This window comes from Nipponia nippon, unplaced genomic scaffold (assembly GCF_047370975.1).
Source record: "Nipponia nippon isolate SJK-2023a ecotype South Korea unplaced genomic scaffold, ASM4737097v1 scaffold_5, whole genome shotgun sequence".
Classification (NCBI taxonomy): Eukaryota; Metazoa; Chordata; class Aves; order Pelecaniformes; family Threskiornithidae; genus Nipponia; species Nipponia nippon.
The window spans coordinates 87,861,114-87,888,583 of record NW_028262369.1 but is presented as its reverse complement, the minus strand read 5'-3'; the positions used below and the strand labels follow the sequence as shown (position 1 = coordinate 87,888,583).

Below are 27,470 nucleotides of genomic sequence, written 5' to 3'. Positions count from 1 at the left end.
TCCATGATGTGAAGCATCAATGGCCACAGAGAAAACTGCACCCATTTTTGCAGTACTTAATTTACTGTCACAAGCAAGCGATCTGTACAAGAGAGCAGGCATAACGCTGATACACTTTTATTACCCTGGCAGGAGCCACATTATTGTTTTCTGTTTTCACATTTCTTAGCAACAACATTTTTTTGTTCATAGGTTTCTTCATGGGAGCTCGGCTGAAATTATTTTTATGTTGTACCCAATTTACATGCTGACGTACATCAGCCTGTCCACAAGCGAGAGCCTTGCTTTCTGCCTGAAAGCCTCCTGGCAATTACCACTGTCTTCTGCTGATCCATCACTCCTCTGGCGCTGGAGGAGACAAACCTCGCTGCCTGGCGCAGGCAGCCCGTCCTGGCGAGCAGCTCGGTCCCTGGCAGCCCCGCCACGCCGGCTGCTGTCGCAGCCAAGGAGGGTCTGGAGCTAATAGGTACGGACTCGTGCTCTGAGCATCACTTCGGTGCGCCAGCCCAGAGACCCACAGTCCCGCCCCTGCCAAGACAAAAATAATCTTTAAGTACCACATGAGTGTACAAGGTAGGATGAGCTGTGATGCTTTGGCAAAGGCTAAGACCTATTCTGAAAATCTCTCTCAAAAAGGTCTTTTCTGCACTTCAGTGGCAGTTGAAGTCATTTCTGTATGAGGTTGTGCTGTTTTAGTTCACACTTCTGCTGCTCATCTGCTCACTACAAACCTTCAGTGCTGCCCTTTCCTTTGCCTGCCAGAGATGCTCTTTCAGCACCATGAAGCTACATCCATAATCCCAACCCTTGGCGCTGCAATCAAAGGCAGGTTTAGGAGAGCACCGGGGAGAGGTTGAGGTTCAGGACATGGTGGGGTCAGTTTGTCGGCTGCTGGCGTTTCCTCTGCCTGCGCTCACCTGAGCCCCGCTCACCGGGGTCCCACCGAGGTGAAGTTTGCACCCCCTTCCCACTGCCTTTTAGTGCCTGAGCCGGGTACTTACCATGGCTATAGGTCTGTGGCCAAGCAGACAGATGGACAGACAGATGGATGGACAGGCTTACTCACAGCACAGCCCTTGCAGCCCCCAGGGAAGGGGTCCAGCCCATCCTGGTGCCACCGGCAGAGCCCCTCCAGCCTTGGGACCTGCCTGCAGATATGGAGCAAAGCAGAAAGCTCCCTGAAAGAAACCTTGCTGCAGCTGCGGGACCTGCTGCAAAGCCTCCTGTTGAGAGTCCGGGACAACTCGGGCCTGCCCCACCGCCATGGGGCCATGCTCCCATGCTCGTTTGGCTCCCGAGGAGTTAAGGTGGTTTTTGTAGCCCTTATGCAAGGATGACTTCACTGGGTGACTGGTGTGCTGGGAGAGGAGAGCGTGCTGCTCCTGGCAGCTTGCGCGAGGCGTGCTGGCATGGTGCACGCTCCGGGGCTTCCCCTCTGCCTGCTCAAACCCAAGCTGTAGCAAAAAAAAAAAAAATCCCTTGATTGCAAGTTTGTGTTCGTATGGTGGTGGGTACAGAGTAATGGCAGTGGTGTGTAAAGGCTAACGCCTTGGTTCCTGACAAAATTCACTGGCCCAAACCATGCTCCTGGAGCAACTAATGCACCGCGGCCACTCAGCCTTTGTGACCCCCAGCAGGAGAGTAAAGGCAGGGCCACCTGCGTTTGGGTGCTGCTGCTGCTCTTCCCCAGCGTCAGCATCCCCCAGTGCTGGGCTGCACCCCAGAGATGCCAAAACACCCATACCTGGCATCTACAAGTGGTCCCGACTTTTTCCCAGGCTTCTGCTGGTCCCACGGCCATTAGACACGAGGTATCTGTGAGTGACTCCTCCACATCTGGGCACATCTGGGCACACCACCGAGTGCACCCAGCCTGACCCCCAGCCCCGCTGCTCCCACAGGTCCTGTCTGCCATGTGCAATTCCAGCATGATCGGAGAGTGAGCACTCAACAAGGATGTGCTGATTGGGAAAGAGAGAATAAATGTTATTTATATGCCAGGGAGATGGCAGATTTCAACAACAGGAAAGATAAAACAGAAACCAGGTTCGAAAAAACTCTTCAAGAAAGGATGAGCATAGAGGGTTCACCAACACACACAACTGTGGCAGGGATCTGAGGGATGGATCAGCTCTCATCCCCCCAAGGACGGAGATTTCCGTAACACTGCAAAGATAAATACAACCGGGAACTGTATCGTTAGAGGAGCCTTAAGCTCCCATATATAGCCTGGAAAGAGACTGTTGCTAAGAATAGTGGGGCCCAGATATTCCACAATATGAGAGTTGACAGATTTCTTCCCAGCACTAATAGGATGCGAGGCTATTTTAAACTTACCCTGGTAAGTAGTCAGGGCATTACTGAAGAGCTTGTCCTAGAAAATAAACATGGATCAAGAGATCCCCAGTTGGGTCCGCTTCAATTAAATGCAGAATAAACACAAGGTTATTACGAAGGGTCTCCTTTCCAAAAGCACGAACAGAGATGTTAACGATGGGAAGCAGCAAAATCGGCCGGCTTGCAGCATCCTGAGCTGTGAGCCCAATGAGGCGGGATGTGAAATCGGAGTCGGGACGGTGCTGCGGGGCAGCAGGGGCTTCCCCTCCCTCGGTCCCCACCTGCTGGGTGCCCCTCTGTCCCAGCCCACCCCTGTGTCCCGCCGGCTGCAGGGACCCTCGGTCCAGCAGCGGGGCCAGACCCCCGCCCTAAAACCCCACAGAAAGCAATGGAAACTTTTCTGTTGGCCGCGTTGGGCTTTGGGGGAGGCTACGTTCATTTAGACTAAGCACCCTCCGTTTCACAGCAGTATCTCCAGTGTTTTTCAGCAGTATTGTATCAGAGATAAACTATTCCCCTCTGTTTTTTTGGATAATGAACAGTGGTGGCAGCACATCTGAGTGACCTCTTTAATGTGCAACAACCAGTACGTAAAGTAACACGCACTTCATGGTCAGATTCCAGTTTTAAAAAGAAATGACACGGTGGATGTGTTACATTGACAAGTCTATAGTGGTTTCAACATTATTTTCTTAAAAATAAAAATACATCACATCAGAATATCGCATACAAAAAGTAGAATTTTCCCTAAAATAAAATTCTATCAAATCATTAAAAAAATTACAAAAGTAAAATGCATACAAACTCCAGTAAAACGGAACAGTCTTACAGGTTGAGGATAGTTTACAAAGATGCTCTCCAACACGTAAAACCCTCTTCTTTCTCCATATGTTCATGCTGTTCCAAAATCCCCAACCGTTAGGTGCATCACATAATTAAAAGCTGTTTTTTCCACCTTATCAAGTACTTGTTTCTAAAATGCACAGCAGAAGATGTTAAACTTGGTAGGGGAAAAAGTGATTTTAACCTAGTAAATATCACAGGCAGAGAACATAAATATATCTGGAAAATATATCCTTGTCCTGGGGGAAGCAGCAGCTGGCGGCCGCCCACCCGCGGGGATGCCCTGCAGCTTTGCCAGCCTTGCTCAGCCCAGGCGATGGGTGGGAGCGGAAAGATCGGGGCATGCAGAAGAGAAGGCAGGAGAGGTGCAGGCAGGAGAGGCGCAGGCAGGGGCGAGGCAGCCAACTCCGTTTTTGCATCATGGCTTTGATTGCACATCCAGGGCGTCCAGAGAGAGCTGGATACAGCCCGGGGGCACCGCACCCCCCGACCGCCCCAGGCAGACCGGCTCTCTGAGCATCCCTTCCCTAAACATAAGCAATTCCCACCAGTTTGTTCATGTAACCTGTCCTGCCAGAGGGGTTTTCTGTCTGTACAGTACATACCGTCTATGGCTCACAGCTTACTCTACCCAGGGTCAGAAAACCAGGTTCTGTGTTCCCCACAGCAGTCTCAAGGCTGAAGACACACAGCCCGTTAAACAGAGCATTTCCCAGGCCCTGCTCCAGCCCCTGTCCCTCACGGGATCCCAAAGCACCTCCCAGCTCCCACCGCAGTGTGTCCCTGCCGGGGGAGGTACATGGGGTGCCCCCCTCCCCTTTTACAGGTGGGGAGAGCGAGGCACCCCATGCGCGAGCACCCCTTCCCCAAGCCCCCCTGCAGCTCTGTAAGGGAGCAAGGGCAGCGCCCAGGCTCTCGTTACCCATCCCAGCATCACACGAACCTGCACATCCCCTCTGCAAAGGAAAACATGGGGTTTGGGGCTTCCTTGGCTTTTACAAACAGATGGACTAAAGTTGGAGAAGTGGCCTGAGCCTAAAGGGAAAAGCTCCCCATAAAGAAAAAAAGGATTCGCTCATGGTATTTTCTTCATGTAGCGATACAAAGTGAGCGCAACGAGTCTGTCCAGATCTAGCAAGCGGAGAAATTGCATCAGGGAAGATAGCGGGGAGAGACACCGCGGAAGGAAAAGCTGTTACTGCAGAGACCACGTCCCACCTGCCTCCTCTGCCGCACCTTGGAGAACCAGCGCCTCTACGCCGTGTGCAGCACAAATCACATCACAAACATAAAACGAAGGTCAGAACCTCATCCTTGAGGAAATAAAAAATGAGACTCTGCTAAAATTGGGCTGCAGAAGACATCCCTCCTGCACAAATAACCCAGGCGCCCACCAAGGTTGCACCTTCTGAGCATCCTGGCTGCGGCGCTTCCCTTCTCCCCTCTGCACCATTGCGGCCCCCCCGGCCCGGGCACATTGTGATCCCAAGTAAAAGGCAGGAGCCAGCATATCTGTGCACATATTTGCTTTTGCTTGTCAAAACTCTGGACAGAGTTACATTTCTTCCTGTATTTATTAGTTTCATCTGTCTTGAAGCACAAACTGCAAAAATTATAAGTGGATTGACATCACATCATCTTGTGACTTTACTGGGGCTGCTGCCTGCGGCAATTCTCCTCTGCTGTCTGAAACAACACTGCTGGAGGAAGCAAGGCAGATATTGCTGTGCTGCCTACAACCCGGCTCGCAGCAGTACTGGCTGCAGGGAAACGAAGGAAGCCCGGGTTGATACCTGCGATCTCTCACACGCACGGCCGTAAGCCTGGCGGCTGTCTCTCCGTCGGCAGGGAGGCAGCAACCACGCCGAGGCTTTGCCCCCCCTGCACGGGCTCCCTTCCTCCTCCCAGCCCCGACGCTGGGACCCACATCCCGGACCCATGGAAGAGGATGATGAAGTTCTTGTTCACTTTGGCAGGCTCGGCCTTGCGCCACGGCGCATCCACAAGCGCAGCTGCCTGCTCACACACACCACGTCCCCGCTCCCCGAGCCTGGCACTTTAACAACACTGAGAACAGTGGCACCAACATCAAATACTAACAAATACTAATGTATTCTTTCATACCAGTGCAGCAGTTGTCTTGCCAAATTATTACAATGATCCAGACTTAGTCTAAAAGAAAACCCCCCAAAACTAATGAAATATAAGAACGCCTTCATCATAGATAACTATTAATATTTGCAAGTGACCCAACAAAAGAAATGAAGATGAAAAATTAAAACCCTGCTGTCATAGCATTACAGGATAGTGATATCCACTATGCAAACTGTGTAATTCCCATTCATATTTCAGTCAATCCTCACAATTAAATAGCACTTCCCTTCCTAGTAACAGCCAATATATGCATATCAATCAATACAGCTCATTTATATTGCAGTGTAAGGCTACGCACTCACTTGTTAAGTTTACTGTAGAACAAGCCACACGTTAACATCCCTGTCATCACAAAACTCCAAATTTTATATGGATTTGATGAAGTCAACGCAATATTTCAGTGTTGAAATGCCCTCTGGAAACCCCCCTTCCCCTTACTCAATCCATCAGTCTGGGGCTTCCCCAAGTCACCAATGCAAATACTTGACACAGCCTGGGGCTTTCCAACGCACTCCAAGACTAAAGACATCCCGCTCCCGTTCATTTCAGCTCTGTCAGATGGTTGGGAGTAACTCCGTGATGCTGTGAACCTGAATACGTAACACGTACGGTGCCTGTCAGCTCGGCCTCTCTAGGTGTGGGAGCTAAAATTCTAAGTTTCAGGCAAATTATAGTCTGCCCATAACTGACTATCTGCTCACATATGTGCAAAATCCTATGGGTCTGCGCTTTCTTCCAGCTTGCCTGATTTTCTAAAAATCACTTGTTTTATGCATATTAAGTAGAAGGTCCACCAGCCCATCCCTCTAAAATTGGCTTGGGAACGGGGAAGCTCTTCTCCATACCTCCTGCACGGACTCCGGCTCGGGAGCGGGCAGCCACACGGGAAGGTGAAGGAATCAGAAGGAAATTAATGGGTAACAGCAGTGACAAGAGACAGTAAACAGTGCCGTAAGCGAAGCCTACGTCTACTAACCCTGAGCTTCCTCATTAGCAGCATGAAAGCTAGGACAGCTCCACAGCTCGCAAGAAGAAAGGCCAGCAGCACTGGAAGCTGAACTGAGAGCTGCTACCGAGCCAAGCAGAAACCTGAGGAGCAGCCCATACTTAAAATGAAGAACTATTAAGAGAGAGCGGTCACTACAGAGCACCCTTCCTAGCATCTTTGATATAAAACCTAGCACAGTTATTTGTGTTTTAGAGGGCTCTGAACCGCTGGGCAAAAAAACGTTCTTCAGGGACGTGTCATGAAGAGAAGCAAATATTGTGACTTCCCCGGGCACCTTCCTCTGCTGGCAAGTCACAGGCCAAGCAGCAGCCAACATCGGCTACTCTGTGGCAGCGCAAGGTAATGCCTCATTTAGATAAAAACCCTGTTGTTACTGACTCAAAAGTTACAGAGGGACTAATTAATAAGTGAAATATTAACTGTTTTGAGTCTGTTCAGTGCTACTGCTAATTGTATCAGCATTGCTTAGGGCTCTCCCTGCCATCTCAAACTCTAACTTCCAATAAAGTGCGGTTATCCTGACAACTCGGACCCTTGGTAAACCCAAAGGTGGACCTAGTGATAACCCATATCCAAAAAATATTCCCAGAGGTTCATTTGGGTTGCTGGCATGAAACCGACTGCTCTTCCAGAGAAAGATGCTGCTGCTGGGCACAGATGAGGATAAAATATTTTTCAGAGATTTGAGCAAGCACATTGGCAACGCCCACCTCCGTCCCAAGCCAGACTTGCTAATCTAATAAAATCCTGAAGCCTGAACATTGTCTGTGTGGAATGCAGCAGTGTCCTGCAGAACTCCAAGTAATTTGGGAGCCATCCTTTGGTTTTCACTCAGGCAGATTTCCATCAGGCTTGCTGGGACGTCTGGTTGAGCCCTGACTGCAGAACTGTGCCTGCAGCCCTAGCGCTGGGTAACGTCTCTATTTTGGTGCAGAGGCATCGAGGGCTGGCATTAAGACCACACACTGTGGTGCCCGAGACAGAGACGGAAACTTCTACCAAAGCATCAGAGTTCAGAAGAGCAGTGAGCATTTCACACCGACTCAGAAAAACAATCAACGGGGTTTAAAACAAGATGTTCACTCTTCTCCCCGGACTGGATGAAGCGTCTGCATCTGGCAGCACTGACAAATATTCTGAATTGTTCGATGCTTTCTGGAACAGAGGCAGAATAGGTTACAGCCTGAATACTGCCTGAAGTGCTTCTCCATCTTAAAATAGTCAGGACAGTGAAAGGATTAGAAATCTCTGTCACTCGGGACAGTGCCCGAGCTGTGCAATTTTAATCTTAATATAGCTACAGTAAATTGCAGAAGCAGAGCTCCGAAGAGCCATCCGAGCTTGCAGTTCTGCCACGACAATGCAACTCCAATCAGACTCTTGGCAAGCGATCCTTGGTTTCAGAAGACAATAGGTAGCAGCAGCTACTGGATACTGACACTATTCCAGGCACTAAAACATAGTAAAAAGAAGTTGGACAGTTAATACCATTCATCTGAAAAACGGTAAGAGGATGATGCCAGCAGTTCTGAACATGCTGGTGAGATGGATTTAGTTATCCCTGTGTAGGTTAGCTCCATTTCTACAAAGAACCTGCTTCAAGACAGAAAAGATAATTTAGTAACTGATATAGGCAATGAGCTAAGTAAATTTTCTGTTACTACAGTAAATACATCCATTGCTCTGAAAACATAAAAGCAGGGAACAGCTTGTTTTATTTTACTGCACAGATACACTCCTAAGTTGAAGGTATTAGTGGCATATTCTCTCTGCGAAAGGAGAGCAGACAGAACGAACGGATCCGTGTCTGAAAGGCAGCACTCAGTTCAGGGTTTATTCCAGTGAGTGTACAGCGCCGGTGTCACCCCAGGCTGGCAGGGAAAAGCCCCACACAGGAGCAAAGGGCGCTTGATTCCGGCTTCTACGGACGCAGAGCCCGGCAGCACACCAGCCTCCTCCAACACGCACCCCCTGCGATGAAACCGCTACGGTAGGAAACGCTTCACCCCCTGAAAAAAATTCATGTCGCAGACAGCGTATGTATGCTTTTCCATTCGTGGCAGTGACTGGTTTAGTTACAAACAGTGGCATACTACCATCCAGAGAGACATGATTACTTAAAATAAACCTATGTAAACACATAGTCTTATATAACTTATATATAAAAGATATATATATAAGTTTTATTTGTGTATACATAGATATAAATACGCACGCACACACACGCACACACAGGCACACGCCCCTAACACAAAGCACAGAACACACACATGGAAATACTGTAAATGATGCTGAATGGAAATCTAAGAATATAATTAAGAAATTATTAGCAGGTTTAAAATTGAGTTAAAAAACTATTCAAGGTGTCTTTAATATTTAAGTTCAAGTAAGGGCCAGAATGCCCACAGATTAGTACTGATAAAAAGAGCTGGCATTATATTTCCCATATTATGCCAAAACTCATGAGTTATTTCTCATTGTCAAACTCATTGTCATTTCGCCATCAGGGCACCTCATCAACTAGAAAGAGGTTTTTTTAGGAAACAGTGATTTTAAAGACTAGGGTTAACAAACAATATTGTTTAGGCACCCTCAATCATAAACTAATCCTAAAAACCATGCACGCCTTAGAGTATCAGAAGAGAACTAGTGAGACGCGGACATCCACACCCACAGTATTCAGTGGCACAAACAGGCCTTTACAGTAAAAAAGGCAGTACTGGAGATGGGGGATGAAAAGGTGACACAGTGGTGGCCTTTAAAACAGCAACATTTACCAAGAGTGACTCTCCAGTAAACTTCTGAGATACCACAGATGCTCCGTGTTCAGGAGATACAGAACCATGGTGGTATTTCAGCGGCGACCGTGAGTGCAAGTTGGGTTTCAGTGGCAGCTAAAGCTATCGTTTACATGTGCTCCAAGGTGATAACAAACACCTCTAACAACACTGCAAGGATTGTTGGGGATATTTAGTATGGCTAAAAACCCTGGTACCAGTGTCTTATATCAGAAATCACTTTATTAGAATGTAAATGTAGTGTACAAGCACCAAATCGTTTTAGCTTAACTGTTTAATGGATATTCATTATATAAATGACTAGTGATTTAAAAGAGAGATCTTAGAAAAAATGAATTTTTTTTTCCTTTTACCTTTTTTTTTCCCTTTTGTTAAGATTATTCACTATTTCTATTCTGATAGAAGACTCTGAAGATTACTGGTACCCTGGTGTGTACAACCTTGAGTCTGCACACACGCACGCACACACACGCACACACAACTGTACACCTCACTGCTACATCAATAGCCTTTTAAATAGAGAGCCCCAGCTCTGACACTGGGACCTGTACATCAGATATATTCTCTTTGTGCATTTCGGCATCATTATCACCACTCAAGTTCCACATTTATCACAAATCGAGGTGGTCTTGAATGTAAGAACAACCTGTCCCTCACCCTCTCTAATAAAGCCACGATTAAGTCTCGTAATTTCTTTGTTTTTCCACTGTCCAGCTGTGCAAATCCAGGCAGGCGTGCAGACTGCAAAGCTGACTTCCAGTTTCTTCCAGCCCCTCACCAGTCCAGTGTTATCACACAGAGACGACGACATCGAGATAGAGTCTGTCGTAGGACTCGCGGAAGCACAGGATGAGGAGCAGGCTGAGCAGACACGATCCTGGCAGGCACCAGTTGAACCAGGAAAACTCTGTAAAGCAGAAAATAGACCCAATCTCAGAGTTATCCAACATGTTCTGTGTTTAAAGCGACCAAAACTTTGATTGATGGTGGGTTTGAAGGAAATTGCTGTGTTCTGAACAAAATCCCGACAGCTCTCAATCAATAGATGGCTAACATGGTCTACGAGACTTCTCCATGGACGCCTTATGTATAAAGTTTTATATATATATCTACACACACACACACACACAGACACAGACACACACACACACATACACACACACACACACACACACACCCCCAGTGCCTCCAGCTAATGTTAATCCTCCTTACTCAACCTGTCAATGGAGAGAATGGGGGGGGGGGGGGGGGGGGGGGGAATCTATCATTGCTAATGGAGAACAAACCACTTCTGAAGACTCTACTCATTAGTTCTTTGATTTCTATGGATTGAAAACTAAAACAAATTAAAAGCATAAGAAGAAGCAGGATTTGAATCAAACCTGCTACACAGTATAAGGAAGGAAAACCAATTCCTCAGAAGAAACTTGTGAGTAGTACAATCAATTCAATTTCAAACTAGTTGCACAAACAGCTCCTCAGAAGCCTCTTTTTAGCTGTTAGACATAACATACTGCTCTTAAAAGCCTGTGTTCCACATTCAAGAAATCCTGTCATCTGATATTTGACTACTAATTAGCAGTTTTATTCAGCTTTTTTTTTTTTTTTTAAATCTGTCAATTTACTGAAGAAACATTAATTTTACTGGAGATGGTTGGGGCTTTTTTTTTTTTTAGTTTCCTTTATTATTATTTATTTTTACAGAATCTAAACTCTCCCTCAAAGTCTGAGTTAATCAAAATCAAGACTTCAGCACTGCTACTTTCTTAAATCTGTAATTTATATTGCTAAAAGAAAAAGCACAATTTATATTACACAACGCAAAGGACAGAAGTCAGAAAGCCTAAAAAAAAATCAACCAAAACAGTAACCTTCAACAACACCCTCCCTCATCCCCCAAAATCCCTTACAGATTTGTTTAGGCAGTAATCTTATTAAAACCTTAGTAAAATTTTCCTAGGCTTGGAGAAGATCATGTTATGTGATGCCAGAAGTCAACAGGCAAATGCTTTGCTATTATTTTCCGTATAATACTCTTGCTTAATTGGATTAAATAGACTTGAACCCAAATATCCTAAAAGAACAAATTTAACTCGTGAATCCTTCACATCCTTTGTAATCCAGAATTTGTGACAGCACTGGCGACGCATGCTAACACATCAATTGTGTGAAGCTAAAGGTCGATTTGCTTTTGTTTCTCCCTTGGAAGTCCCCGCAGAAAAGGCGAAGGAACCGCACCCAGAGACCGCGGCTTTGGGTCTCGGCGCACAGCACTAGCAGGGAGGCTGAGCTTTAGAAAGGTTTACACCTCCACCGTGCTAGCTGGACCAAAATCTTCAGTGCACTGCAAAGTTTCTAGGGCTTGGCTCTTTCACAGCCTTTGCAATACCAGAGTATGAGGAGAAAAAACGAGAAATCGGAATTAAAACTACTAAAGATTATTTGGCCTAAAAAGCAAGACCAAGGGAACAAGATAAATTTGACTGAGTTCTGGTTTATCTGTAAGTTTCTTAAATGCCATAAGAGGATGTATTTGAATCAAATGAAAGACAAATGTTTAAGATTGTTATCTACCTTCTGAAGGATTTTTTAATCAAAGGAGCCAATAGCACCCACTGGTGTTGATCCCCCCCCAGTGACCACATGCGCTCTTGTATTTTCCATCATTTGCGATACTGCATCATGGAGAATGGATCAACCTAAGCACAAATTACTTTTTAATTTTTTTTTCCTTTGAAGAAATAGGGAAAATATTCCAAGTGTATGGATATACTAATTTCAGGTTTATCCTTACCTGCACTTACTGATGCCTGCTAGGGAAAGAAATACTAGGGTCAAAAAATGGCCCCAAATACCCTATTTATGAGGGAACGAGTTCACTTTACCATAATTCTTCAGTCAGAAGTGAGACACTGTATCCCCATCCTCTACTCTAAATAATTCTGAACACTGGATTGCTACCCTGAAAAATGCTGAAAAAATTCTCAGAATATACTGCGTAATCTTTTCAGCTCAGGTGTAAATGTTGGAAATAATAGTATATGTGAACAGAGTTCACACCAATTAATATTAATTATAAAAGCATTCTTTAAAATGTAAAGACTAAATATCATGCCACGCAAGGCTAGCAGGGATGGAATTCAGATTTTACAGTGATGCAGTTCAATGTCAGTATAAAAAAAAAAAAAAATTCTCTCAGTTTGTGTTCACAGACCACAACTTGGAACGGGGTTGTTAACCTGCTTGCAATTCCCTGGCAGAAAGACAAACAAACCATGCTGAAAATTTGCCCCAGGCTGTAACCTCCATAATTTCAAGCATAATTCATTCTGAAATTTGTCAGTCTTCTCTTGGTTATAAACCATGCCATCTTAAGAAGTGCATGCACTCATGATGATATATAAAAGCTTGCAATTTCTAATGCTTCCAAAGCAAAACATTGCTTCACAAATCTTGTATCATGAAGCAAATGTTTACCAGAACATCAAAATACAAACCAAAAATCTGCATCTTTGAAAATCATTACTAAAAAACATTTCCCTTCTAAAGCAAGACAGGTTCTTATTTTACAGCTTAGAGTAATATGCATTATAGTCTACTAAATAGCAAGTTGAAAGTTACCATTATGAATGATGAGGAAGCAAATAATACTCGAGTGATGAGAAAGTCTGAAGAAGTTGATGAAAATATCAAGCAAAACACTGTTCTGCTTCATTAGGCCACTAGATTATCTAAAGGAACGAGTATTTCGTCTTTGAGCAGCGGTTAAGAGACGCTCTCTCCCCTGCAATGGTAGGTCCAAACCAATGAACGGAGCTGACCATAAATGGGGCATTTCTGCTCTGCCCCTCCTGGGCAATACAGTTATACCCTGAAGCACAAGACTGGATTAGCTTCACTGTGGTATTGAACACCCATAGACACAAACATTATTAATGGTCACATTACCCAGGCTTTTATAAAGATATGATTACAGTGTGCATCTTGATCATTTCTGGCTACAGCAAATTCTAAGTAGAATATGACTACATGCATCTTGCATTAAAGCATTTCATTTTTATTAGCATGCATACAGAAAAGAACAATTAAAGTTCTTCTCCCTTGCTGAAATCCCCTACATAAGGGGATTCAAACATCTGATTATTAACAGAAATTTTATGTGCAAATCCTCCCTTTACTGACAAGGGTATGTCTTCATGGAGAATTATATTTTCAAAGGAGCTTATATTTCTTACCTGTGTGGTAAAACGTGAGGAAAAACAAAAGCACTCCCATAAACACGTTACTCAAAAAGGTGACAACTCCGCAGGTAATTCCTTCTGGAACAGGGTAGACTGTCTCCACAAAGAGCTCAAAGAATATTGGTACGCTGCTGTTGAGGAATATACCCAACAAAATGCAGGATGTGTACAGTGTAGCTATGAAAGAAACAAAAACAGTTATTAATTTCACACTGGCATTTTTTCCCCCTGTTCAGAGCTGCCAAGAATAGTAATACTTGAGTAACTGAAAAATGCATAAACTTATTTTTATCCTCTGTGTATCATAAAGCATATCACATCCCAGTAGTTTTAGGCAGAAGGCATGCACTAATTTGGAAAAAAAAAATCAGAAATACTGATTTATTTTTTTTTAAATTTTTTTTTTAAACAGAACCCATGAAGACACGTTTAATGATTTGGAATTCACTTGTACGTAAACCAAACAGAACAAAATTATGAATGCAAAGCATCACCTACAGTTTGATTTACCTCTGAAATGAACAGAAACTATTGTCCTATACACAATTAGGACAGGGAGCAATTAATGCACCAAATTGGAAATGGACATAGATTAACCTTTTGGCTTAGCTCTAAAGGTCAAAACTCATTTTGCGTCCATTTTACAAATAAATACTAATGATCTACCAGATATCAAGACATTAGTATTCATCACGGCCTGAGCTGCAACATGTTGAATCCCTTTTGGCTTCAAAAGGAAATGAAGGGCGCCCAGCGCCTGGCAGGAACAGGACATATTTGATAATGCAGATTATTCACCGCTGTACAACAAATTATTTTTCTTGGACAAATCAACAGAAAAATACAGACATTTCTTCAGTAGCTTCACATATTTTGTTCTACAATTTCTGACACCGCCAAATACTTCACAGTGCTTAATATCTTAAGAGAGATGGTTAATGTGCCTATATTACCTATTAATAAACCTATTCTATCTATTTCTGAAAAAAAGAAAACTTCAGAAGAATTTAGTACCTGTCTAGAAAGGTAAATAAGCCTTTGCTAAGTGCTGTCTTGGGAAGCAGAAGATTTCCTGACCTGCAGCCTCAACAACCTGAGGTTACTGATCAAGTAAAAAATATAAAGAAACAATTAGAAGGCTGGGGGGAGGGGGGGAAGTCTGGAGTATTTTCTGAAGTTTCCACCAAAATGACAAGAAAATGTAAAGAAAAATTTTTCAGATGCAAAAGTGTTACCAAGTCACAGGAAAATTACTTATAGCATCTTTTCACTGCAGCATGGTACAAAATCCTTAAACAATTTTTTTTTATATGGATATATATGTTTATATAAAATAGAAACTGCATCTTCAGTTTCATTTACGTTCTTCTGTCTTGGAAAGGGGAAAACTGAAACAGCTCTGCTTCATCTTCTGTTAAGCATTGCTCAATCTTTCAGTTGAGAAACTGTTAGGAAGTTGAAAACTTCCACCTTAAAAAAAAATTTAAAAAAAATCACTGTTTCTTAAAATATGAAGAATCATGGAAAAGAGATAAAGGCATTAAGAAGCAGAAAGGGCTATCTATCAGATCTTCCATTTGATGTGGTTTGCTTCCAAGGCACAAAGGCATATTTCTCTCCCTACAGAGGATTTGCCTGGACAGGAAAAAGAGGACAGAAGACTCAGCCACAAAGATGATACAGATGGCACGACTTCAGGAGGGACAGCTGGCCCCCACTTTTTTTAATATACCAGAATGTTCTGAGTTGTTAAGAAAAAAAGAAAAAAAAGAACAAATAAATCACGGTAACTTCTTCAACTCTCAAATTCTCTTATTATAAACTGCAAAAAAAAAAAAAAAAGTCAAAGAAATGGATGCCAGGTATGTTCAAGAGTTCTCAGAGAGGAAGGAAAAAACCAAACCAGTATTAGGATGCTCTTCCTAATGGGCTCTTTCAGCTAACACTGAAGAACTGACTCCTTAGTTACAAGATCCCTAGATTTCTGCTGCAAGTTCTCACCAGTATTTAAAATTTCATGAACCTCTCTTTGAATTCCTGTTTACTTCAAACATGACTGAATATTGCTCTAACTGTCTCCAACTGCTATCAGGTGTAGCCAGCAAATCCAAACATTGAATTCAGCTATTTGATATTTTTGTGTTGGCTTGAGAAACCAACACATAAGTGAAATACAAGTATATCTCAAAACAAATGAACATCTGCCCCTCATTACACTCAATTAAAGGCATCTATAGATAACTACTTGTAACTTTGAGAAAATTTTCAGAACTTTCCCTGAAGAAAAGAAGGTGATACCCAGCAGTAATTCTGTGTTAGAAACTCAAACCAGTGAATATAGTCATGAAGATGCTGAATAAGCCATAATGAGCACCAACAAAAGTGGAGCTGCATATAGAGAGCACCAGAAGCAATACCTCTACAGGAAGAATGAAACCTCTTCCATAAACAGCAACAGCCAGGAAAGGGGAATCATGTGCCTCTGAACAGAGACAATCTCTAGACGTATAATTTCCAGAAACTTAAATTCACTTGAGGTGAAGGCAAAAATATGCACCTAAGATTAGCGGCCAATTAAAAGATCAAGACTTCCAATTTTAGTCAATACAATAGATGCAAAAGTTTCCATAAAACAAACAGAAACCTTCAAAATAAATTTGATAGTTTAAAATATGCTAGTTGAATTACATCATTGCGCATCACCTACTAAAATGTATTAAGACGACTAGACCATAAGCAAGTAAGCACAATAACTCTGCACTTTAGAAACTACATCCTCACATTTCCTTGTCACTACAGCTTGCTTTAGTCATACGTTTAACACATACACCCACTGGCCACAACTCACACTTCCATACTACCATGAGAAAAGCAGCTTTAGCATTACCTTTTGTTTTCACCAAAGTGTTACCTGCCTCGTGTGCACGCCGAAAAATGCCAGCTGAACATCAATGACAAAACCTCTGCTGAGATCAGAGATAATACTTATAAAACAAGGTGTATGTATATAAACACACGTATTTGGAAACTAGTAAGAAGAAATGTCAAGGCAAAAGGACAGGCAGAATATAGCGTCCAGCTTATGCCAGTTTAAATTCTAAGATCTAATGGAAGTGACAGCTTTAACTGGTAAAGCCCAAAAAGCAACTCTGAAAGTGAAGTTGCACACATCTGAAAGCCTACAGGGTTCTCCCTTCACAGGTACATACTGTAGTGATGGGAAAATATTTTTTATTTCATGTTTCTGTAAATCATCCAGGGTCTTCCTGAGTGCTATACAAATAAGCTTATTCCATTAACTTGGCAATTAAGTCACAAAGGCAATTGGTCAACTAGACAGAAAGTCAAAGATAAGATACACAGTTTCAGAAAAATAAGTTATAGGAAGAAGTCAAATAAGAGTTCAAAAGTGGTTTTTGCCTTTTATTTCATACACTAAATAGCACATCTCACATTCTAGCTCACGGGCAACAAGACACTGTAGCAGGGAGAATACCACCTATTAATGGAGACCATTTACTTTCCATTACAGCAACCTTGCATTGAACAAACACAAACAATTACCATGATTTTATACTGTAGAAGAACAGCTGCTAAAGTTACAGCAAATGTTTTTTCAATTAAGACAATCTTGATGACAGTCATTGGAAATGAATATAAGGATATGAAAGCACTGACAAGAAAAAAAAAAAAAAAAAAAAAAGAAAAAGAGATGATTTACCAAGAAGCCAACATTATGTCCTAAAGCCCAATAAGGACTAACAACTAGCTTGGATAGGCGTATGCTGGGGAAGCGTGTCATGCTATTAGAATAAAAAAAAGATCACTTTTTGTTAGGAAAAGGAATTAACTGCCTATGAAGCTATGCACAAAGTTGTGTACCTGAGACAGTGGCAGCTGTGGACATCAATAGATAATGGAACTGGGCTGGGTTTCTTTAAAGTGCTTTGATTAATGTCATGTTTTAAAGACATTTGTGTGAATTAAGTAGCTATTTCACAGGTTGGCCACTGCAAAAAGAGCAAGAAAGGCAAAACACCCACCCAAAGCACTGCTGCTTCAGAGAACTGGCCTGGAGCTACCGCGGCAGGAGGCTCAGGCTTCATCATGTAATGGTCATGCTTGAGGTGTGAGGCAACCCATGCTATTCCCTCAGCGCTCACTCTCCTCCTGGCCGGGAAGGAAGCAAACAAGCACTGAAACGTGCCTTGATAATAGCACTAGGGATGTTATCAGTTAGATGAGGCAAGGTACCGACTGGTGACTGATGGTGATACAGTGGCTTAGCACAAAAAGGAGAAAAAGTGGTAAGAAGTTAGGTTCATTCCTGGCTTCTTATCCCCTGCAGGTCTTCAGCTACCGGATGGCAAATACATGCCCATATCCCAGAAACAGACTTTCTTTTCTCCCAGCCACAAGCTGTGGCAAAAGCTTTATACCAATTAAAAGAAGAAAAAAAAAAAGAATCGGGAAAAAAAAATTAGGAATTTGAACAGGGATGTGATTTAAATGACGTCATGCACTTGGTGTCCCCAGATGAGCTTGCAACACAGCAGAAGGAGTCTCAAGTATCTCTGACATCCAAACAAGTTCCCAGAACCTCCCAGGATGTTCTGCAACATGTTTAGCAATTTACTCTTAAATTACACCATCACTAAATGTGTAACTACAGAGCCCAATCCAAACTCAAATGAAATTAATGGAAGGACCTCCACTGATGTAAATAGTTCTCATCAACCTATTGGCATGTATATCTTGGCTGACTTTTAACAAAGAATATGAAATATTACCGTTTCTTTAAAAAAAAAAAAAAAGTATTTTGCAGACAAGTTTACAAAAGAAATGCAGATACTCTAGAGCAGTATCAAGTGCAAGCAGGTGGTACAGTATCTTCTTCCAAAGTCCTTTGCCAGAAACTCTTGAACTCTGTACATTTTGTAACAGTTCTGTTCTCAGACAAACAGAGCCAAGACTCACACAAATTTCATATGGATAAACAGGAAAGTAAATACAACTGAACATGTTCTCTTGGGTGCAGCATACAATTTAAAGTGAAACCTCCAGGGATCTAGGGAATTTCGTTATTGCCCATTCAAACAGCATCCCAAATGCCAAAATGAAAGGATAATGCCTCATGTGGATGGATGCTTCATTGACTTTAGTACTTTAGCATCCCCACAAATGATCTGAACAATTCAAAGTTAGTTCCTATCAAACTCTCTGAAGTCTGGTAAAGTGGAATGAAATTTCCATATGATTTAATTCTTGCTACTGGCCCTGGTAAGAATAGTCACGGAAGAAGTCCTCCTTAATTTTTCCATGAGAAATGTGACTCCCTCAAGGTAAGACAGTAATTTTTACTGTAATTCACTTACAGGAACAAAAAACACAATAGAAGAAGGATGTCCCTATAGTGCGCGTTTATAACATCAATATGTTTCATTGCCTGGATTTCCATTCCAGCACACGCTGATCAAATTCTTATCTCATGATATAGTTATGAAAGTAACCAAAAATGCGATCAAATTGGATTTGTTCTGTATACTCCCCAGGAGAAAAGCAAGTGGAACTCACTTTGAAAGCAGAGCATTCACTTTGAAGAACTAAAAAGTGAAGAAATTACTGAGTGAGCACATCCCACACCCCCCCCAAAAAAGGAGATCATACAATCATACAGTATTTGAGGCTTGCTATCAATGCATATTTAAAGTGGCCAGATTTATAGATATTCATCCCTGAAATGCTCCCCCCAAATTTCAAGGATTGTACACTATTTGACACTGTTAAATATTTTTAACTGTTAAATACATTTTCAACTGTTTTTAAATAAAATCCTTAAATGAGTTCTTCCTTAAGCACTCTTGTATCTGTGGATTTACAGAAGCCTTGAGGAAGACAAAGGTCATTATTCCCATCTTATGAGTGGGAAAAGCACAACAGGAGTGGGGGTAATGATTTGCCCACAACCATAAGCAGGTCAATGCTGAAGCCAGAAAAAGAAACGTTTTCAGGCTACTGTTTTATCCTCTGGGTCCCCCTGTCTTACACTTACCAAGCCCATCTTGTTTATAGTAAAGAAATTAAACTCAAAGAATAAAACAATCAGTGTTAAATATTTGACATCTCTCTCTTTCAATACTGTGCTTTGTAGATGAGGACAGGGAGACAGATGTGTTTATAATGTTCAATCTGTTGAACCTGAAAATAAAGTGTAGGCTGCTTAACCTAAATATAGTCATCAACTCATGGAGTTGCCACCGTATTCAGAGTATCTGCCATTCAGCACTAGAAAAGATTTTGTAAAGCAAAATTCTGCTGAATGTGCTCATAAATATTAGAATATTCTTGATATGCTATGCTGAAAACATTCAATCTGAGCTGCGAGCAACTAGCATTGCATATCAATTTTTGGAAAATGCTGGTATTTGTATCCAGAGATACTACCAGCAATACAAAGTGGCAAGATACTGAAACTGGCATTACAATGCCTTACACAATTATTTTGGGTCAAAGTATCCCATTGTACATAAATTCACATAATGAAGTTCAGTACAAAGCAAACTAACAATGGACTTGGCACAGAGAAACAGATCAGCAGCTGCATTGGGAATTCAATGGAGAAAACGATTTTAATGCTCAATGTGTACATAAAATTGTCTCTGAAACTTGCTAAAAAATGCAAATAATATACATTAAAATTAAAATTTCTTGAAAGAAAATTCAAGCTTGCTTAAAATATAAACTGATTTCAGAATGAAGGGTTTTTAAGAGCTGTGATTAGCTGATGAGAGGTGTTTTAGATGATACAGGAGCTATGATGGCACTATATCATTATTGCCTTGCTTTCTTTTTTCCCCCCACACTGGCAGTTATAGTTGAGATACATGACTTTTTATAAAATCTTTTGGAGATACGCTAAGAAGTCAGCAAATGACAGAAAACTTGTCTTGCTCTGTGGCAGGAGGAAAAACAGAGCACATTATGATAATGCAGAGCAATGCAGGCATTATACAATACAAACAATGCTACACAGTATCATTTAAAGAAAACACAAAGCAGTCATTGATTTTTAATATCTGCATTAAAGGTCTCCATTCTAAGTAATTACATTTTGTAGGAAATATCTTTAAATGGTGTTGTGCCTATTTACAAGGAATTAGGAGAATATTATACAAACAAGCGCAGGAAAAACATTTTGCTGTGACCATTTTTTCAAATATAATTCCTCCCCTAATACTTAAACCAGACGTTACTACAGCTGCTACAAATACTGATTACAAGAGGGGGGTTGGTTTGTTTGCATTTTAAAAACAAATCTTCAGAGATTTTCTTCCCTTCCCTTTAGGGTGAAAAATTGGCCAAACTCTCTCATCTTTTTAGCATTTCAAAAGCCTGCTTCCATGCAAATGTACCCACCTGAATGCTTACTCTGGAGACCAGGTGAGGGGCAGGCAGAGGGTTTTCAGAAGAGGGGAACGAGCATGTATGCCACACAATATCCACATGCTAAAGGACAAGACTATTTTTGGACCTGGGGAAACCACTGGCAAAGTCTACCTTTGGATGCAAACTTTATTCGTGGATCAAGCAGCTGTCAGGTGAGATGAAGCAGATGATGATGTTCTCTAACCAGCCTTTATCTCTAGGGTGAAGCCTGCCTTAACACCTGGAGCAGTACAAAGACTCCCATGAGGTGTCTTGCTTCCTCATCAAAATGACTGTCCTGTCCCATGGAACAGCTCCTTTTTAACTGTACCACCAGTCCATTCAGGCAGTTTCCAGGTATTGCTGAAGATGGCAACACTTGTGGTTTTGTAGGGCAAAGTCTGACTTGCTCAAGAGAACAACATCGGAGGCAGGGCAAGAGAGGAGGGGGAAGCCCCTCACAAAACGGGAGCTAGGTGGTTGGAAGAGAAAAATCTCCTTGCAAGATCAAAGGTACACCCCCACAAGTTTCCATAAACAGTCAGTTTTGAACCCTGCTTGCTCTCCCTCAGCATCTGAATAAGGCTGAAAGTGTGGACCGAGATCCATCACTGGCTCTGTAGGACCATCAAGCCTAACACTTGTGCTCTTTGCCATAGGACAGGAAGAAGTTGAGGAGCCTATTAACCTTCTGGCAACATCAAACCCTGTTGCCCTCAATAACACAACAATCCCTGCTTTGCAGCAGGTGTTCAGTGATGCCTGCAAAGTAGCTCTGGGACACAAAGCATTACAGGGACCTCTACTACAAAGAAAATCCACCAAAAAACCCACCCCAAAACAAAAAACCCCCCACAATGATGGCTGCTCTTGTTTTGTACATCTTCCAGCTCTACAAAACCACACAGAGGATAACTACCTGGAAGTCCACTGTCAACACTGGTCCACTGAGAATGCAGAGTAACTTCCACCTTAACCAGCTATCTCAAATCACTTCTCAAAGCTGCCAGCCAATGGCCTGCATTTGACCTCCTACATTTATACTCTGATATACTCTACATCTCAAACTTTTAATTAAGAAAAAAAAAAAAAAAAGAAGTTAATCCAAATCAATTCAAATGTACCGTTTCTCCCAATTACTGTGGAATGCAGAGGGCATCATCATATTGCATCATTACATTGAGGAATAATCTAGCATGAAGTCCTATAAATTAGCTTAAATAGCTTGTGTGTTTTCATCCATAACAGCATATTTCATAAAGATCTACCACTGCTTTTCTGTGTACAAGGATCTAAACAGGCACATTACATCCATTTTATATGAACTTTAATGAGAAAAGGCTGATATGAACCCCCCTCCACCTATCTATGAAATTTAAACATTATGCCGCAGAAGAAAAAAAGAGATCTTATTTGGTGGCTGCACATTAGGCCCTGATGCTTTAGATTGCCTTTTTTGAGGAATGCACCATATTGCTGACATTTCTATTCAAAACAAGCTTGTGTTTTATAGAAAAGGGTTCAACATTTACAGTGACATGTATAAGAACAGCACAGACAGAAAACTCTAAAATGTAATTTACAACTCAGTCTAAGGAACCATCCATTTTAATAGAAGTAATAACTGCTTGAGAAGAACAATCCAATCCCTAGATTTTTATCAAAGGATATTAGTTTAGGATACTTTATATCAAAGCCCACATACCTGAGGTACTTCTATGTCCTGACAGTGGATCACCTTTCCAAAAAAACCCACCATAATGCACCTACATGCTATAAACAAGTAAGAATTTTTCTGGAACCTATGTTACATGCCGTGTTCTTTACAAAAAATAAAATAAAATTAAAGAGAGAGCTCCATCAGTTTTGTTTTGGATCACTGGTGAGTGCATACATAATGACTTTCACCTCTTGAAACCTCTCCGCTTCGTTCTTATGCATAGACTTGAAGGGACATTTATGTGTTTGGCTTGTTGCATCAATTCAGAGGACAGAGTTACTGTAAATATTTACATTACTGCAGGCTTATAGTGATGAAGCAGGCAAGCACAAGAAATAAGGTTTTATTGCATTTATTTTAGATTTGATGGAAAAGAAAAGTGTAGTCATTTGGTATGACAATAGCCACCATGAAATTTGATTTGTTTATCGATTAAATTACATTTGATTTAAGCAGAAATTTTTTTTAAAAAGTTGACATTTCAAGATAAATCACAAATTTGACCTATCCATCCAGATGGTGTTTCTCCTGAATTGATCATGTATTTCAATTTGCTGTACCCACTTTAGTTTATAGTTGTGACATATGCAATGCACCAAGGACACTTACTGAACCTCAAAGTTAATTTGAGTAAAACAGTATTTTAGATACTACTCTCCACACCAAACTCTATTAAAAATGGGAAAAAAACAATTTTCATTTCTCCTATAATGCATAAACTTGCCTGTAACAAAGATGGCACTTTAAATAAAGTGGATTTACAGAATTCTTTAATAAATAAATATTTCTTAAAATTTCAGTGGGTTTGTTTTACTGTAACTCATTACTCTGTTGAAGGTCTTGGAATCACAGGTGGATCAATCCTTTGGTGCAGATAGGAAGGTGAAGGACAGATTTTTAAGAACCAAGCAGTGCTAATTTTCAACTAAGGGTACAGCTCGCTGGCAGCCTGAGTAGGCTTCTGAGCTTTTCCCCCACTCCTACTAACAGCTTTTTTCCCATCTTTTTGAGGCACAGGCTGAGTTAATTTTGGGCTGGAAGAGTTCCCTGAACCTGCATGCAGGTGCAAAAAAAGAGGACAGCACAGTGCAGGGATAGATTTAGATGGCTGAAAACACTATGGGTCACCTTGGATTGAACTGCACCACGTGTTTCCAATAATCAATATAAGTTTCAAAACCCTGAATTCCCAGACATGTCACTGTTTCTTATACGCAACACTACTTCCATTCATCTGATTTTTCTTGGTTTATTTCTCACCTCTATTATTCCAAAACACTCAAAACAGAAAAACGCTCAGTCCCAAAATCAATTTTAAATGTATATTCTGGGTTCTTATTACTGGGTTTTGTTAGTTTTTAATCTTTTTATGAAGTTATTCAAAGCTGGTAAGAGATTTCAGATTCAGCAGGTTTTCTAAATATTTTTTTTTTTTTGGTCTTGGTAAAACTATTGTATTACTAAAGATACCAAACCAAGTTATAACATAGTTGATATAAGACTGCAAATATTTGCCTGCAATGCTAATTATAAATAATAGGAATTAAAATCATTGTCGATACCTGTGGTTAAAGGCAGATGAGTGACACTATTTAGACAGGTGAGAGTGAACCAGGTTGATGCTAACGTTGCTCCAGATAAAAGCAGCAGCAGTATAAACTTCAGCATGCCCCTAATAAAATCTGCAAATCTAAAATAAAAGCACATATCAGAGCAGTACAAATACTGATTTTCGTATTATTTAAATGTGATGCTTGACAATTAATTCAGTATATTCTCATTAAACATTTTGGAGACTATAAAAACAATTTAAAAATCATTTCTCTTTTTCAGAAATAGAAAAAAAAAAAGGCATTTTTATAGAATGGTGATATTTCTAGCTGTCAAGCTGAAGAGCCATCGATTTCTTAGCTGTCACAAAATAACAACCAAACCAGAACAATTCTCAAAGCATCAATTGAAAACACTTGGTACACAGGAAGGGTTTTTTTTCCTTCTGCATTTGTTGGACACAACATCACACCACTACTTACATCGCTGTTTTGTCAGTGTTTGCCAATCTCCCTTGGCAGACACACCACTCCATTAGCATATGAGGAGGCTGCTGCATTTCATTCAAGACATAGTTAGTGTCAAGATTCATCCCTGTGGGAAATGACAAAACTCCAAATACCAGAATCCCTAGATCAAAGATGACAAGGAACAGCTTCTGAACCCTCGGATGCATTGGCGATGAAGTTCTCGATGGCTTAGTCAAAGGAGGAACTCTTTACACAGGCAGTCACTGCCAGTGGCTGTTTTGGGTTGAAATGTTCCAGAAACCAAGAGCTTGGTGCCACTCCTCTCCTACACGTGCCCCACTGACAGTCTAGGGGAGGACAGCCCCACAAGTCACCACCTGATGGTACCATTGCTTTTTTCATCTTTTTTTTTTTTTCTTTCAAGGAGACATAATGCATTTGAGCAGTGCTCACATGGCATAATAACCAGTGCAACTGCTCTTTTCAAAAGGGATTTCAACATAGCTACTAAAAAAGATATATTAGAAAAGGCAATGCAATTTATCCACTAGTAATTTTCTATAATCTCCTGCTTAGGAGATGCGATTTTGGGCCAGATGAGTTAGGTACGTATGTCTGAAGAATGTCTTCTGACCTCATAGCCTCCTACCTCAATTAGGCTAACAGCAGCACCATCCACCCAAGTTGGTCCATGATGAAATCTGTCCTGTCTGTCAGCTAACTGCCTTCTCTCCCCTAGCAAAGACTGCTTTACAGGCAGATACCATATAGCTTACTTGATAGAACAGATAATGCTACCAACATTTTGAGAACTAGGAAGCCTAGCTCTACATGCACCATAAAAGATGTACAAGTAATGCAATAATAAAAAAAAAACACCCGACTTCTTTCCTCTTATTTTGATTCTCCCTGTGCTTTAATTCCACATTGAATTTAGCAGCGAGTAATTCAATAAGCAGTAGAGGAAGATCAATGCTGCATATAATCTTAAAAGTTTATGACTGCAGTGTTCAAGTGGCTTATGCATTAATCTCTAATAGTCAGAGGTTAGCTGCTACTGTTGTTTTTTTCTGACAATCCAAATCCAGCAATCAGGATCATCTCTTCTTAGTGGTTTGCCAGTTTCTTTAATTATTATTTGGGATCACTGGGGTCAAAATCAGCAATTTTAAAAGCTTCTCAGAAGCATCTTGAAGTGCAAACTTCAGACTTCTTCCACAGAGACTTCCTGCTTTGCCTGCCAGCAAACATCACTATTCCCTCTCCTTACAGGCAAGAGCAGTTACGTATATCTTGTCGAATGAAACTGTGTGAGAAATATCAGCCTTCAGGCAGGCACATTCACAGACAACAGGTCTAGAAGGGATCTCTAGCGAGTCCTCCATCTCTATTCTGCCAACAGGGATATGTGGGGATGGGAGGATGATACACATCTAAACCATTCAAGGTAGTTAAGCGGAGCAAATATCTACCTTTACTGAGCAGTTGCAACTCCTTTTGACACAAAGATCCTGGTTTGGGTATCAGCAGCAGCAGTGTGCTCCAAGGAGCTCTCATATCACAGGGTGCCAGAAGGGTCAAATACAAACTGCAAGGTTTATGGAGCTACTGAATTCAGCCAGCAGCAGAAATAATGGGGGAAAAAAATGACATAGCAAACTAGCCTGAACTTGGTAATCGAGGGACTTCTGCTTCTTGTGTGGTTACAGGAGAATAAAGATGACCGTAAATCTAGTCAACTCCTCAGAATATTTGTTTCAATCAAAAGAAGAGAGAAATTACTTTTATCCTCTGACCCCAGTACCTGCTTTCAAAACCCTCTGTTCTGTTTAAATCCTTCTTCATCATCTAGCATGCAAGGGGATGTCTGCAGCTGCTAAAAAAGTAGGCACGCCACCAGAGAAGGTGTATGCTTACCCAGACACAGACCTCTGAGCCTACTGCTGGTAACGGTGTCCTGCAACCCAGGAAACCCAGCCCTAGGCTGCGTCCTACAGTTAAAATCACAAACTTGCATTGCTGACAACACTGTCTGTTGCTAAGGAAATTATCACCATGTCATAAAGTTTCAGCATTTTGACTACACTGCAGGTTAAAAGCAGGAAGAAAAACTGAGCTGTGGAGGACAAAACCTCAGAATTATCTATGATCATTAGCAAATGTGGCAAAAAAGAAAAATCTGAGAAATGGGAACAGATTTGTGTTTCCATGCAATGATATGAATGTTGCTCTTTGACACTGCTTTTCTTCAAACCAGTATCATTTGAAAGGTGCCAGCAAAGGGTACAGCACCTGCCAGCTGCCCAAAATAGCCCAGGCTTTTCAATTATAAAAATGCATCACACAAATTAGCTAAACATATCTAAGTTCACGGCTAGCGGGACAGCAGTGAGTGGAGAGTGGGAGGATTTATGTATTGTGTTGAGGAAAACTTGCACCATTTTGAAAATGAGATAGATACACAAATTTCCAAACTGGGCATTACTTTAAATATAGATGATTTAACAACTACTGTGATGCGCAGGACCAAATGCTCCAGGGCAAGGTTCAGGTTGTTACAGTTCTAAATGGTAGAATCTGCATTGACAAAAATGGAAGGAGCAAATTCCTAAACTGCACCAATTTTTCTTTGGTAAATTAGCAGGAAAAAAAAAAAATAGAAAAAATACCCCAAACCCAACAGCTTCTTGAGAGGTGGTTAAGGGAGAGAGCTGCTTGCTTGGCAAATCACAGTTCTGACATTGAAATACATCAACTTGTCAGCCTTGACAAGAATCATTACTTAATTTTCCTAATTACAACTTTCAGCAGATTACAGTCAGACTCGTCATTGATTCAACCCTACACAGATAAATGCTGAATAGGCCTAGGAGGGAGAGTCATCCATCAGGAGTGACAAATCACCACCTCCCTCCCTTTCTG

At 41.6% G+C, this 27,470-nt stretch overlaps 1 protein-coding gene across 1 annotated transcript in view; it reads right to left on the bottom strand.

Moving 5' to 3' along the window:
• Positions 1-8,037: 8,037 nt before the first annotated feature.
• The window catches only part of SLC49A4 (solute carrier family 49 member 4), a 68,084-nt gene continuing 48,651 nt past the window's right edge, over positions 8,038-27,470 (bottom strand). The window contains exons 7-9 of the mRNA XM_087732349.1: positions 24,090-24,217; positions 13,377-13,559; positions 8,038-10,048 (exon numbers count right to left, since the gene is read on the bottom strand). Coding sequence (XP_087588475.1) covers positions 9,933-10,048; positions 13,377-13,559; positions 24,090-24,217 — 427 coding nt within the window. The 3' untranslated portion in view covers positions 8,038-9,932. The remainder of the gene's footprint in view (positions 10,049-13,376; positions 13,560-24,089; positions 24,218-27,470) is intronic.